General features: G+C 42.7%; 1 protein-coding gene across 1 annotated transcript; it reads left to right on the forward strand.

The window, feature by feature from the left end:
• Nucleotides 1-9,321: 9,321 nt before the first annotated feature.
• Nucleotides 9,322-14,538, forward strand: Ramac (RNA guanine-7 methyltransferase activating subunit). Its single transcript, XM_038313783.2, has 3 exons — nt 9,322-9,691; nt 12,969-13,165; nt 13,884-14,538. Exons 2-3 carry the CDS (start codon nt 12,996-12,998, stop codon nt 14,068-14,070), a joined length of 357 nt encoding a protein of 118 aa, XP_038169711.1. The 5' UTR covers nt 9,322-9,691; nt 12,969-12,995; the 3' UTR covers nt 14,071-14,538.
• The last annotated feature ends 677 nt before the right edge of the window (nt 14,539-15,215 follow it).

The following is a 15,215-nucleotide window of genomic DNA, read 5'->3' on the forward strand; positions in this document are numbered from 1 at the left end:
AAATTATGATTTCCTATATGCTACTATACTGGTTGGTTTTCATTAACTCCCACACAAACTTAGACATGTCTTGGAAGTAGGAATCCTATTTGAGAAAAATGCCTCCACAGTATTGGCCTGTAGGGCACTTCCTTGATTAATGATGGTAGGCGGCACCATTCCTGGGCAGATGGTGCTGATGCTGTCAGAAAGCGAGCTGAGAACAAGTGTCAAGTGGCACTCCCCCATGACTTCGGCTTCAGTTCCAGCCTCCAGGTCCCAGCTGTGACTTCCTTAGATGACAGTCTGTAAGTTGGAAGTAACCCTTTCCTCCCCAAGCTCTGTTTGGTCATGGTGTTATCACCGCAAACCCAAACTAAGACAGAAATCATAATATTTCTAGTTGGTATAACTTTCAAATTATTTATTATTTTAGAAGACAAAATAGAACAGCTAACTAGTTAGATTCTGTTACACAAATGTGAGGTATATATTCTGAGATATGTGTTTATTGTAAATGTTTCTAGGGTGAAACTGGTTTTACACACGGTTGAGTCTGTTGATTTATATCATTATAGTAAAATGACCAGGATTGAAATTAGATTATTTCTAATGGGAAGTATTATATAGAAAGCAAAACTACAAAATGTTCTAGAATTTTTAGATATCTCTGAATACTTCTGAGTTAGATAAAATGTAGTTGAAAATACCTTGGAAAGTCTATCAGCTTTAAGGCTTCGGTTTTAGTTGTAAGACTTGGTTTCTGTACACTGTGTGGCGTATTTGGAATGTCTTCTCCACAACCATTAGGTATTTGAATACCTTTTGTGGACGTCATCTGGCAGGTTTGGCTATTTGACATTTACTACGAGGCTGACACTGTAACATCCCACACTTACCTTCTCTGATCTTAAAAGATAAGTTCTTCTCTCAACAGCGCATAAAGTAAAAAGGAAATTAGACAAGTAGAGTCTACAAACCCACTCCAGCCTTGCCTGCAGAGACAAACACTGCATTCCCGTGCCCTCAGCTACAGACTCTTGGGCTTTTTCTTTTTTTTTTTTTTTTTTTTTTTTTTTTTGGTTTTTCGAGACAGGGTTTCCCTGTAGTTTCTAGAGCCTGTCCTGGAACTAGCTCTTGTAGACCAGGCTGGTCTCGAACTCAGAGATCCGCCTGCCTCTGCCTCCTAAGTGCTGGGATTAAAGGCGTGCGCCACTACCACCCGGCACTCTTGGGTTTCTTTATGTTATTTATTTATTTATTTATTTATTTATTTATTTATTTATTTATTGGTTTTCAAGACAAGGTTTCTCTGTGTAACAGTTCTAGCTGTCCTGGGACTCATTTTGCAGACCAGGCCTCTAACTCACAGAGATCTCCCTGCCTCTGCCTTCCAAGTACTGGGATTAAAGGTGTGTACCTCCACTGCCTAGAAGGTTTTATTTTCAAACTTTGCTAATACTAAAAATAGCAAGAAACCACGTGATAACAATTTGAAGGCATATTTGTGTTCCTATATTAGTATTCCTGCAAAAAAAGAAGAAACTAGAAAGATCTAAAGTCCTTTTATCAAATATTAATAAGACAAAACCAGTTTTACAATAAAAAATAAGTAAAAAACTGTTCTGTTTTATTTGAGACAAGGTCTTATTCTGTAGCCAAGGCTGGCCTTTAACTCACTTTATAGTCTAAGCTGTCCTAGGACTCATGGCCATCCTCCTGCCTCAGCCCCCTGGTGCACGTGCCACCACATCCGGATTTGTAGATGTCTTAATGGCATTTGTCCTGACACACACCAGCTACTGCCATACTCTCGGCCCCCTAGGAAACATTCCACTGCTGCTCTTCTTTTTAATGGCAAGGTTGACAGCATGAAAGGAAAGCCAGTTGTTCTTACTTCATATGTTTTCCAAGTAACAGTTACCAACAGACATAAACAATTCAAGTTCTAAGTATTTAACAATAGAGCTAAAGAGATAACTCAACTTCCGCCCTTCTTTTGTTTCTTTGGTTTTGGTTTTGAGAGATGGATTTCTCTGTGTCACAGCTGTGACTGTCCTGGAGCTCACGCTAGAGGACCCGAGTTCAATTCCCAGCACCCACATGGAAGTTAACAACTGTCTGTAACGCCAAGATCTGACACCCTCACACAGACATGCACGCAGGCAAAACACCAACGCAAATAAAATAAAAATAAATTTAAAAAGAGAGAGAGCACACTGGGAATGAAGTAGGCTTTTTTTTAGATTTATTTATTTATTATGTATACAACATTCTGCCTCCATGTATGCCTGCACGCCAGAGGAGGGCACCAGATCTCATTACAGATGGTTGTGAGCCACCATGTGGTTGCTGGGAATTGAACTCAGGACCTCTGAAAGAACAGCCAGTGCTCTTAACCACTGAGCCATCTCTCCAGCCCTGAAGTAGGCTTTTGAAACTTCAAAGCCAGTCCCCAATGAGACACTTCCTCCAACAGGCAAGACTTCCTAATCCCTCCCACGTAGTTGACCATCTAGGGACCAAGTACTCCAACATGCGAGCCCGTGAGGGCCATTCTCATTCACACCACTGCACTAAGTTTTGGTGACATTTTTTTAAATAGCATAATTTTATTGATTATTTTGGAATTTCACATCATGCACCCCAATTCCATTCACCTCCCAGTCCTTCCATACTCTCCCCTCACTCCTGCAGCATACCCTCTCAAAAGGAACCCCCCCCCAAATGAGTTTGATGAAATTTTAATAACCATCAAACCAATACCTCCAAAACTAATGAAAGCTATTTTCTGGTGGATAGTTTTAATTAATTTCCCCTAGAGTAATAACTAAGCTGATGTAATGCACACATAATCAACTTGAAGGAGGAAGGACAGAGGGGTGGTATGCCTGCGTAGCTACAGTTTAAAACAGTATTTCAACTCCCCACTTCACTTGTGTGTAGACATGTGTTGGTCAGAAGATGGGGTGTAAATAATAATTTAGAGTGCTTGCCTTGAGAAAGGAGCATAAGTATTCACACAGCAGTGGATGTTCTAGTTTCAGAAGAGTGATTTTGAGGTTGCTCTGTATCGTCAAAGTAAATCAGAGAAGGCTGCAGGCTGAGTGCGTTCTAAAATGTTTCTGTGTGAAATGGTTGATATTACAATCTCATGAGGCAGTGGGAGGTATTCCCTTCAGACACGCCCAAAGAAGAGAATGTTGATCCTATTTCACAGATACTTGCTCAGCCATGTTCATTGCTGCTCTGTTCACAATAGATAGGAAATGGAAACAACCTAGATGTCCTTCAGCTGACGAATGGATAATGAAAATGTGGTACACAGACTCTGGAATATTATTCAGCTGTAAAGAAAAATAAAATCATGGAATTCTCAGATAATCGGGCAGAACTAGAAAAGATTATACTGAGTAAGGTAACCCAGACCCAGAGAGACAAATACCACATGTTCTCTCTCACCTGAGGTTTCTATCTTCAAATATTCAGATGTGAGTACATAATCCGAAGGAACTGCAGAAACCAGGAAAGTAAAGGGGAGCATTGCATAGTAGGGGTGACTGAGCAATAGAGAGAGGGAATAGCAGGGGACAAGTGATCTGAAGAGAGAAATGGGGAAACAGAGGGGATAATTAGAGAGGGAAATGCAGAAGGAGGGGAAAGATAACAATAAGGATGTCTGAAAATCATAAGAAATTATACTTTTCAGTATCTACCTGAAATACCTATATTACATGTAAATCTGTGTATACATACATAGTTTCATTAAAAATTTCCATATGGAATGACAATGTTCTCCATGAGAGCCATAGACTATCAAACAAAAATCCCAACACCAGGCATGAACAGCCTTCTTTTGAGCTGTTGGTAAGGGTTTTCCAAGAGTCTCAAATCACAAGCTACTTCTGCTGCCCTTCATTCCGCACAGCCCCCAGAGGTGGAAGGTAAGTCCCTATTGCTGAAGATGCCACGCACTTTGGACACAGAACCCAGAGGACCTGAAACGAATCTGACCTGAAACCTTCCTCTCTGAAAACTAGCTTTCATGGGACCGGAAGTTACCATGCAGGCTTCCAAAAAAGGGAAGCGACCAATAGTCCTATCTAGCTATGACGCCTATGAACCACAACAGTTAACCAGCATGGCAAAGGGTGCCATAGTGGCATACATACCTTGGTGGTAATGAATAGCTCTCTAGTTGGACTTAAGGCCTACTCAGCAAGAGGGAAATCATGCTTGGTCCTGGGAACCTAGCCAACTCTCAAGGGCTAGAGAATTCATAGATCTTGGAGGAGAGCCTACAACCATCACTTTACAAAGCGAACAGAGTCCCTAATTACAATCTAAATATTTATCCTTATACCCACAGATAAATATGTTCTCACTTCACATCAAGGAGAGTTCTTTGCTACACTGCAGAAAAACACAACCAATCAAAATGCAGAGTTGTGGAGTTTCATCCCAACTGATACATCTACAACACAGCCTCTAAATCAGGAAACAGGGAGGATCAGGTGAAAAGAGTTTTAAAGTCTTAGGATCAGTGAGTTTGCTGTGAGATTGTGTCTCTTGGAAATGTCAAAGAAGTCACTATAACCATGACACCTCGTCAACATGGTTGCCTAATCATGACCCAAACAAGGATGACACCAATAGGCATGCTAACCCAGAAGGGACAAAGCTCACAAGGCTCCAACCCCAGACAAAGAGCTACAGATAATGAAGGAATGCTGAGAGCAGCAGAAATAGTTGTTTCTAGGGAAGAGCACACTAAAGTGGAATTCCCTTCTGCATGCTATAAATATGCTTTATTACCATTGGTTAATAGAGAAGTTGCTTTGTCCTATGGCAGGGAAGAATATAAGTAGGTGGGAAACTAAATGAATACTCAGAGAAAGAAGGCACAGTCAGAGAGATGCCATGTAGCTGCCGAAGGAGAAAGATGCCAGAACCTTACCAGTAAGCTACAGCCTCATGGTGATACACAGATTACGAGAAATGGGTTAATTTAAGATATAAGGGCTAGTTAGGAATATGCCTGAATCATTGGCTAACTAGTGTTGTAATTAATGTAAGCCTCTGTGTGTTTCTTTGGGACTGAATGGGCTGTGGGACCAGGTGGGACATAAACTTCCATTGATAACACACCAAACTGGTTAGCCAATACCAATTGGTCAGCCCTGAAAACAGACATAGATAACATTACACAAGCTTAACGGGTTGTATTTCTATGTGTAGGAATATATAGATATTCAAAGACACAGGTGTAACAACAAAAGAAGGAAAAAGGCCATGAATTTGAAAGAGAGCAAGGGAGATGGATGGGAGGAGTTGAATGGAGGAAAGGATTTAATTACGATCTCAAAAACTTTTAAGTTACCTTTAAACAAGAAGCTGTATTGAGAGTGCTCTGATGAGATGTGGATGATCTTTGAGTCTACAGAGACTGATGGCTGTGCTGTCACTAACAGAGAACATTTGTCCACAATGCAGAAGAGGAATTTTTATTGCTTTCCATCCTTTTTATAGGAAAAAAGGCATTTTAAAATGGGGGATATTTAAACTATGCTTTATAGTTACCACTCTTTCAGAGGAACTGGGTTTGGTTACCGGCACTCACAAGGCTGCACACACGTGTAACTCCAACAACCTCTTCTGGCCTCCAAGTTTCCTACACATGCACAGTGTACACATGCAGGCTCACAAACAGACACATACATAATTTTTAAAAATTTAAATGTGTCTTTTTAAAAATGCCTTGCTCTATAGCCTAGACTTACCTTAAAAAAAAAAAAACCTCACTTATACCTGAGGCCAGACCAGGGTGGCCTCAAACTTGGGGCAATTCTCCAAATGCTGAGATTACATGCACAAGCTACCATGCCTGGCTAAACTCTGCTTTTATAAACTCTGCTTTTAATGGACTCTTATAATATGGCTTACTACAACAGATAAGTAATTTAAATGTTTTATATTTTCATTTACTATTTATGCTGTGGTAGTTTGAGCAGGAATGGCTCCCGTATACTTATGTGCTTGAATGTTTGGCACACAGTGAGTGGCCCTATCAGGGTTAGGTGCTGGGAACTGAATCCAGGGTCTCTGCAAAAGCAGTAAGCATTCTTGACTGCTGAACCATATTTCCAGCCCAGAGAAATATTTTTTAAAAAGAGTTCTGTGCTAACAAATGTTTGTAGGTCTCTAATAGTCACATTTAAAATTTATCTTTTTATTTTATGTCAAAGTTAATCTTCTAAAGGAGTCAGAGATATTTGTATTTTACAACATTTATAAGAAATATGTTGCCTCAAGTCTAGTGGTTTACTGAATTTTATTGGAGATGTGTACATATTTATACTTGGGTATGCTTGGGTCTAAATGTGTGTAAGCATTTTAGGATTCCTGAAACTGTAATGATATACCTTCCATTAATGTTGTAGTTGTATTATAAAAACATTAATGGGCAGTGTTATAACTGTGCCTTATAAGACATAACATCCTTGATTTGATGAGATAAGGCATTCAGAAAAGATCCCTGACAGAGAAATTATAGAGTTTAGTAGCAAAATAACTGGCGGGAACGCAGGGACCCGACCTGGACCCAAGTCCTGTGTCTGCTCTGTCCTCAGTGGGACGCTCTGGACAGGGACCGTTTCCAAACCTTGTTCCCAGAATATCTGCTGCTTTGCTGGGATGATGGGACACAGAGCATGGACTCAGGGTATCTGAGTGGCAAATGCTTTTATCCACTGTGCCATGTCATTGGCCCCGGGAATGATTTTTTTCTTTTTCTTTAAAGATAGGGTTTCTTGTAGCCTAGCCTGTCCTTAAACTTCCTGTGTAGCAGAAACTGACTTTCAACTCCTGATCCACAATACCTCTACCTCCCGAGTACTGGGATTACAGTTCACCACCAGGTCTGGGCTGATTGTTTCCGGGGAAAGTTTTCATTTTATCGACAGTATGAGAATTCACTGTGGCATCTACCTTTTATTTTTATAAGTGCCCCCATTTTAAGGGCGCTTTCGGAACCCTGCACTAAATGCTGTGAAAAGGGGAGTATAGTAGGTTGGTTTCCCCAGTGACTTTGCCTTTAACTGTTAATCAGTACAAGAAATTGATAAAGACAAGATTCTATTTATAAACGTGATTCTTTTATATAGTGATTACCACACATATTGTTATTTTTATAATGAATTATTAGACTAGGGATTTTTTATTCCTAAGACAGGGTCTCCAGGCTGTCTCAACAAGTAAGAGCACTAGCTGCTCTTCCAGAAGACCTGAGTTCAATTCCCAGCAACCACGTGGCTGTAAGTCCAGCTCCAGGGGATTGGACACCCTCATACATGTAAGCAAAGCACCACTGCACATAATATATATATGTACATATATACATATATACTTATATATTTGGGTTTTTGAGACAGGGTTTCTTTGTGTAGCCTTGGCTGTCCTGTAGACAAGGCTGGCTTCCCAACTGTTGGAATTAAAGGCATATGAATCACCGGCTGGCTAATTAATTTTTTTTAAGATTTATTTATTATGTATACAGTATTCTGCCTACATATATCCTATAGGCCAGTAGAGGGCATCAGATCTCATTACAGATGGTGTGAGCCACCATGTGGTTGCTGGGAATTGAACTCAGGACCTCTGGAAGAGCAGTCACTGCTCTTAACCTCTGAGCCACCTCTTCAGCCCGCTAATTAATTTTTTTTAAAAAAAATAGATTCTCAAGTAGCTGAGGATGGCCTTAAACTCGTCATCCTCTCTCCTCCACCTCCCAAGGGCTGGGACTACTTGGCGGCAGAACCACACATAAATCTGTGCTCCTTTTACACTTTGATGAAACTGAAATTCCTTCTCAATGCCAATTTCCCAGACTCAAAGAAGTGTAATTTTCTCTGTTTCCTAGTGTTCTCCTGTCACCTACCCAGTTAGCAAGGACATTCCATTTCTGTCACCTTGATTATGGTATCTCTTCCTACTGGACACCAAGACTTACACACACACACACACACACACACACACACAGAATCAATCCTATCCTATTTTTGTTACATTAATGTTTCTAAACCCTGGCCTCAGGCTGGAGAGATGGCTCAGCGGTTAAGAGCATTGCCTGCTCTTCCAAAGGTCCTGAGTTCAATTCCCAGCAACCACATGGTGACTCATAACCATCTGTAATGAGGTCTGGTGCCCTCTTCTGGCCTGCAGGCATACACAAAAACAGAATATATAATAATTAAATTAAAAAAAAGACCCTGGCCTGGATTATTCATAGCTCCACTGTTCATTCCACAAGTATGTACTCAGTGCTTACTTTATGAGAAGCACAACGTTATATACTGTAAGGTGTACAAGCAAACTAAAGGTGTGTATGGGTAACTGTAGCCCAGAGTCAGGAAGTGGCAATAACACATAAAGTTCAGAAAGTATTACGGAACCCAGTAGAGGTAAAACTTATTTCCAAATGGTGATGCCACACTGTGAAGTCTTAGAGAATGTATATAAGTTGTCAACATCAGGAGGTGTGTGTATGTGTGTGTGTGTGTTGTATTTGTAGGGGAATGGTAAGTATTCCAAGCGTTAAGGCACTGGCAATCTAGAAAAATGTAATGAATGAATAACTTATTAAGTACTGCATATGGTCTGGTTTACCAAGGGCGAGAGAATAAAGGAGAAACGTCAGAAAATAGAACTTTGAAACCAAATTAATATTTTGGGCCGAGACAGCAAGGGGCTGTTGAATATCTCGCACCCTGGCTGTGCTTGAATATAGCTCTAGCAGTTATGAGGTACATATGCTGGGGGCGGGGCGGGGCGGGGCGGGGCGGGGAATGCTTTAGGAAGAGGGGCATCAACAAGAAAAATGCTGCCTTGACACTGTTCACGGGGTGAGAACTCGGACGAGGAGCGAGCAATGGGTACCCATGGAGTGGATGGATGTCGGAGACACTGCAGGGACAAACGGACTACGACGTCTGACTGAGGCGTGGGAAGAAAAGGTCTCCAATTCAGACACTGAATTTTTCCAAGTTAACTGTATTCCCGAGAAGAGTGGACTGCCCGGGAAGCAATCTGAAAAAAAGGTCAAGTTACACCCGGGCTAGTGAGCGTTTCCACACTGGCAAACTCTTAGAAGAAGCCGCTCAGACGTGGGGCGGGAACGGAGCGCGGATAGCGGAGAGGTGGAGAAGCAAAAGGTGGCCGCAGGAACCTTACTGCCGAGGCGAGCTCAGGAGCGAGTCGGCGCCGCTCAAGCGGTGCAGTACAGTCCGCTCGTCACCCCCGCCGCCCCGGCTCCGCTTCCGGTCTCCACAGACGCCAGGGTCGCGAGTCACCTTCCCGCTCGGTCCCCGTGCGTCAGCGACTGCCAGGCCAGGGGATTTTAATACACGGCGACGTCTTTTACCCTTCAGTAGGACCGGCAGGCGGTCCGGCAGCAAGAAGCCAGCACGGCCCACCTCCGCGACGCCACTCGACCCCTCATCCCTGCCCTTCCGCCGCGCCGCGAGGGCCGGACGGAACCCCAAACCCGGCGACCTCTAGATATCGCGAGATTTGATAGGCAACTTTGGCTTTTTTTTGCGCCCCGGAAGCGGAAGTGGAATAGTAAGGCATCCCTACGCGTTTGGTTACCTTGGAGAGCTGTTTTGGGTGCTGCTGTGTGGACGATCGAGGCCTCTCCAGGGCATCCCGCGGAAGGGTGAGCACAGCCCTCGGCGGATGGCGCTTCCGGTTGGGGCGGCGGAGGGACCGGGGAGGCTGCAGCCGGGAGGACGGGGAGGCGCGGCGGTCGCTCCTCGTCTGAGCCTCTCTGCCCTCGGGGCGGCTCTTTAAGGCGCTTCTGGAAGGAGCCGCGTGTTCCGACCTCTGTGCCTGTTGCTTTTGAAGTTGAAGGCCCAGACGATGAGCCTTGTCGCCTCTTGTCCCCCTCAGTGGAAGAGCGAGTTTCCTCTTTGGGCTGTTAGCGCTAAGATTCTAGAGCCCTTTTAAACCAGTCCCCTTAAACCGACGCGAGTATGTGCTCGCCCCGTCTGCCCACATCTTTTATTAAAAATGTGTGTGTGTGTCTACAGAGGCCAGGTGTGTGTGTGTGTACCAGAAGGGGCGTCGGATCCCCTGGAGCTAGAATTACAGGCAGTTGTGAGCCGCCCAGTGTGGGTACTGGGATCTGATCTGTGTCTTTGAAAGAGCAGTGAGTGCTCCTGACTGCTGAGCTATCTCTCCAGCCGCTCCCCCAACCTTTGAGGTTTCCTTTAAACCCTGAAGCCGTATTTGCTTAATTTTCTTTATTATCTATATTTTTTGAAATTATAATTACATTTTCCTTCCCATGTATCCTGCTTGCTCTCTTTCAAATTCATGCCCTCTTTAGTTGTTTGCACATGTATACTATATATGTGAGATATATACACACACACACATATATACACAACCTGCTCAAACCTGTTTGCATAATGTTGCTTATACGTATATGTTTTTCAGAGCTTTTCTTATATTGTATTGAAACACCGGTTTGTGTGCTCAGCTCTTGGGAGGACTACTGTATAGACCAGGCTGGCCTCCAGTTTAGAGATCTGCCTGCCTCTGCCTCTGCTGGTATTAAAGGCGTGCACCACCACCACCTGGCAAAAGACAATTTTACTTTGTAACCAAGTTGGACTCAAACTCGAACTCCTTCTGTTTCAGGCTCCTGAGTGCTGAGATTATAGCTACTGATTCGATTACCCAAGCTTCTTAAAAATTCTAATTTCTCATCTGACAGTTAATTCTCAGTCATTTGCAGTGCAGTTTCATTTCCTACTGGCGGCTGGAGAAACGGCTCAGTGGTTGAAAGAGCTGACTCTTATACAGAGTGTGTAAGAAAAGATCCTTCTGGGAACTTAGTTCTGAGGGCTTTGATACCCTCCTCTGACCTCCAAGGGCACCAGGTGCACACATGATGTACATACATACATGCAGTAAAACACTTGTACACATAAAATTAAATAAATTTCCTACTACTCTAAAACATCAATCACCTGATATCTGAATCCAGCTCTCTTTGTGGTTCTGTCTACCATTGTCTGATTTGCCGATATCCACCACTCCTCATTCTCTTACCTTGTATGGCAGTCTTGTCTGGTTGGCTTCTGTGCATTTTCTTCTTACCCTTTGTCTTTGAGTGCTCTCTGAATATTGATGTTCTCCAGGGTTCTTCCACACTCTCCCTCCTGAGTCTCATCCTCTTCTACAGCATTAGCTACCAGAAACATTGCTCATGTTTCCCTTATTCATCTTCAATTCTTCTCTTAGTCTCAGTGGACCGAATCGACTCTCAGATGTGTGAACCACAGCGAACCTTATTTGTTTTTGGTTTTTCCAAGACAGGGTTTCTCTGTGTAATCCTGGCTGTCCTGGAACTCACTCTGTAGACCAGGCTGGCCTTGTACTCAGATCTGCCTGCCTTTGCCTCCTGAGTGCTGGGTGTGCGCCACCACTACCTGGCTCACAGCTCACTTTAGTTCAGTGTACCTTACCCGCCTTTTCATAGTTTTGGTGGCACTATAATGTGTCTAATCATTTGGCAGGAAGAAGAATAAGAGTCGTCCCTATTTCTCCTTCTCCCATGTCTAGTTGGTGATTATTTCTTCCTGGAGATTTTAAAATTGTTTTCTAGTCCCTGCCTCACATTGTCAGTGCGCTACCTCCATTCCTGCAGCAGTCTGCTTTAGCTGTGCTCCACTGGCCTCTGCAGCTGCAGGAGTCCTCCGAGTTTTTATTTTTGTTGAGATGGGATCTTACTCGTAGCCCTTGCTGGCTAGGGATTAACTGTAGACCAGGTTGGCCTGTAGTTACTCCGGCCTCTGCTTCCCCTTACAGGTGTGTATCACCATACATAAAGGTAGATTGGCTCTTCAGGCTTCCTCTCATTGCCTCCCAGAAAGAAGATACAAAAGTATTTGCTTTGGATTCAACATGTTCCACAATTTGCCCCTTAATTACCTCTCTAGTTTTATTTCTTGTTGTCTTCTGCTTCTCCCTTTGTGTTTATATCACATCTATCTCCTTTATGCGTTTTATTGTGTGGGGTGCATGTGGAAGCCAGATGTCCCCTCCAGGGTCATTCTTCAGGAGCTGTCTACCTTGGTTTCTGAACTGGGTCTTTTACTAGAACCTGAGAACTTGACAGTTAGCTAGGCTGGCTGGCCTCCCAGCTCTGGGGATCTCACTCTCTCCACTTCCCCAGCCAGGATTGTAAGCCTGTTCCACTGACCTGGCTTTTTATGTAGGTGCTAGAGAGCAAACTTGGGTCCACATTCTTGCAGGACAAGCTTGTTAGCAGTTGAACTGTCCTCCCCAGCCCCCTTGTCTGTCTCTTATAGACTAGGAACTCTTTAGGGGCTATGGCCCATGATGTATTGTTCATCTTAGTATTGCAGGCTCAGGTAGCACAGTGTAGTCAAGAACTGTTATAGTCTTAAGTTTAAAAATGCATAGGGACTTTCGTTAATGCTCTGTTGTGTGCTATTTTGTGTTCTGATAAATAAAGCTTGCCTAAAGATCCGAGGGTGGACTAGCCACTAGTTAACCATAGAGGCTAGGCAGTGGTGGCACACACCTTTAATCCCAGCACTGGGAGGAGGAAGCAGGAAAATGAGTTCAAGGCCACACTGGGCTACGTGAGATTGAACCAGTCTAAAAGAAAAACAGAACCAGGCAGTGAAGGTTCTTGCCTTCGATCCCAGCATTTGAGGGCTCATGTCTTTAATCCCAGCACTAGAGGTGGAGACAGGATCTTGCCCATTCGGTTTGAGGACTCGATAGAGGTAGAAAGTCTAGCAGCCGGCTGCTCTGCTTTCTGATCCTTCAGCTTTCTTCCACTCCCTAATACCTGCTTCCGGGTTTTTATTAAGACACTAGAATTTGTGCTACAATACTCTGTCCAAAATTGTTCCCTTCCTGGTTTTTTATAAGCTAATTTTTTTTAATTCTTACAGATCTTAAAAATTGTACAGAATTTCAAGATGAGCGATACTTCTGAAGTGATCCCAAATTTTGAAGAGATGTTTGCAAACAGATTCACACAAGACGACAAAGAGTACCAGGAATACTTGAAACGTCCCCCTGACTCCCCTCCGATTGTTGAGGAGTGGAATAGCAGAGGTGGCGGTAACCAGAGAAATAGAGGCAACTGGTATGTCTTATTTCTGGAGGATAGATTCTGGGGGCTGTCTGGGAGACGGTAGCTTTAATATGCTTGCCCGTAAAGCCGGTGCAAGTAGCAACCAGTGTTCACAGCACAGTTCGACCACAGTCCTGTATCCGTGCCTGGAGCATGATAAGCACTATAAGTACTTGCTTTTATGTGTCCTGGCTAAGCCAGGCATAGTGATGCAAGCCATTCTTTGAGCATTTGGGAGGTTGAGGTAATAGGTGCATGAGTTCTAGGCCAGCCTGAACTATCCAATGAGACCATGTCTCAAACTAATATTTACAAATATACTTAATAAAACTGTAGTTTTGTACTTGATTTCTTAAAGGTAGTCTTTTGATTAATTTATAAAGTTTCTAAACTGAAACGGAAAATTATGTAATAATTCAATAAAGAAGCAACCCGGTTTTAGCATTTTAGTAGGTGTCAGTGTGACGATACCTGGACCTGTTACCCCGCCTCTGACAGTAAGAGGTGCCGGTGTGACGCTGAAAGAGTAGCTTAAGTCTCAGGAGAAAGGACAAGCGCTGTGAGAGGCACCAGAAATATGGCTCCACTCTCCATTACTCTGTATTACAGTGAGAACGCAAATGCCCTGGGATTGATGTCTTTGTGTTTTTTTTTGTTGTTGTTGTTGTTGTTTTTTTTTTTTTTTTTTTTTTTTTTAAGGAAAGTTAATGTTTTGTTTTTCTTTTGGTAGGCTGCAAGATAACAGACAGTTTAGAGGTAGGGATAACAGACGAGGATGGCCAAGTGACAATCGAGCAAATCAGTGGCATGGACGGTCATGGGGTAACAATTACCCACAGCAGAGACAAGAGCCTTACTACCAACAACAGTACGGACAATATGGCCCCAACCAGCGGCCTCCATATAGTTACTACTGACAGAAACGATGCGGCTTTAACAAAAGACCATTCATTTTGATAATGTGCTAAATGTTCGTTTGTCTTCTTTTGGTCATAGTTTTTCATTCTATTTTACAGAATGGGTTGTTAATTGTTTAGAACTTGAGACTTGAAAATAAATTGATCTTGCTAGGTGTGACAATTGATGGGAATAAAGTGTGAATTATTTTGTTTGGCTTTATCTTAAATACTGTTTGTTTTATGATTTAATAGTGTTTTGAGTTTGGTGTGTTTTCCTTATTTGGTCTCTAGGAGTTCTGTCTTTAACACAAAAATTTTAAATAGTAAATGCTGCCTTTACTTTATAGAAGAGTTCCAGATGTGCTCACCTTGGATGTTTCTTAGAGTGAGGACAGTCAGTCTGTGAAAAACACCCGTGATTATTTATCATGTATTGTACACAGTAGCAATTGAGAGGTAAATAAATGTGAATCCGCTCCAGAACCAGTTTGGTCTCTGTGTGGAAGGACTCTTTCAGCTCATCCTCCTGAACTGGTGGGATTTTAGCACTGAATATTTTGTGTGCTCCAAGATTTTTGCAAACTTGCAATAGGGAAGAAATGGATGTTCTCTAAAAAAAACAACAATACTCATGTAAATATTGTTGCATTTTGACTATTTTGGTATTTCACGTGTGTTGTAGAATATTATTTTAAGGTGTTACATTTGTTTAATGATACAAAGATGTGTTGTATTCTTTTATGTTGCATTTGTTTAAGGTAGCTGTGCTACCTTGCCTGTCTAAAACACCTGATTGGTCTAATAAAGAGCTGAACAGCCAGTAGCAAGGCAGGAGAAAGGATAGCGGGGCTGGCAGGCAGAGAGAATAAAGAGAAAAAGATATCTGGGAGAGATCAGTCAAGGAAAGAAGGGGCCAGCCACAGAGTAATAGTGTAAGTAGGATGTACAGAAGTAAGAAAAGGAAAAAACCCAGAAGCAAAAGTTAAAAGCTGGCAAGAAACAAGCCCAGCTAAGACTGGGAATTTGTAGCAATAAGAGTCCATGTGGATTTATTTGGGAGCTGGGTGGCGGGCACTCTAAAAGAACAAAGAGTAAAAGAGCAAAAAGGGGAAAAAAATAAAACTTGATTTTATAAGGTTATTTTCACTCTGAAATGCTTCCCT

The sequence above is a fragment of the Arvicola amphibius genome, chromosome 12 (genome assembly GCF_903992535.2).
Source record: "Arvicola amphibius chromosome 12, mArvAmp1.2, whole genome shotgun sequence".
In the NCBI taxonomy this organism is placed as follows: Eukaryota; Metazoa; Chordata; class Mammalia; order Rodentia; family Cricetidae; genus Arvicola; species Arvicola amphibius.

Bases quoted from the DNA above. Each gene is read 5' to 3' on its own strand.
- Ramac (XM_038313783.2), top strand. From the start codon at position 12,996: ATGAGCGATACTTCTGAAGTGATCCCAAATTTTGAAGAGATGTTTGCA. The intron at 13,166-13,883 runs GTATGTCTTATT...TTCTTTTGGTAG, and splicing joins CAGAGAAATAGAGGCAACTG to GCTGCAAGATAACAGACAGT.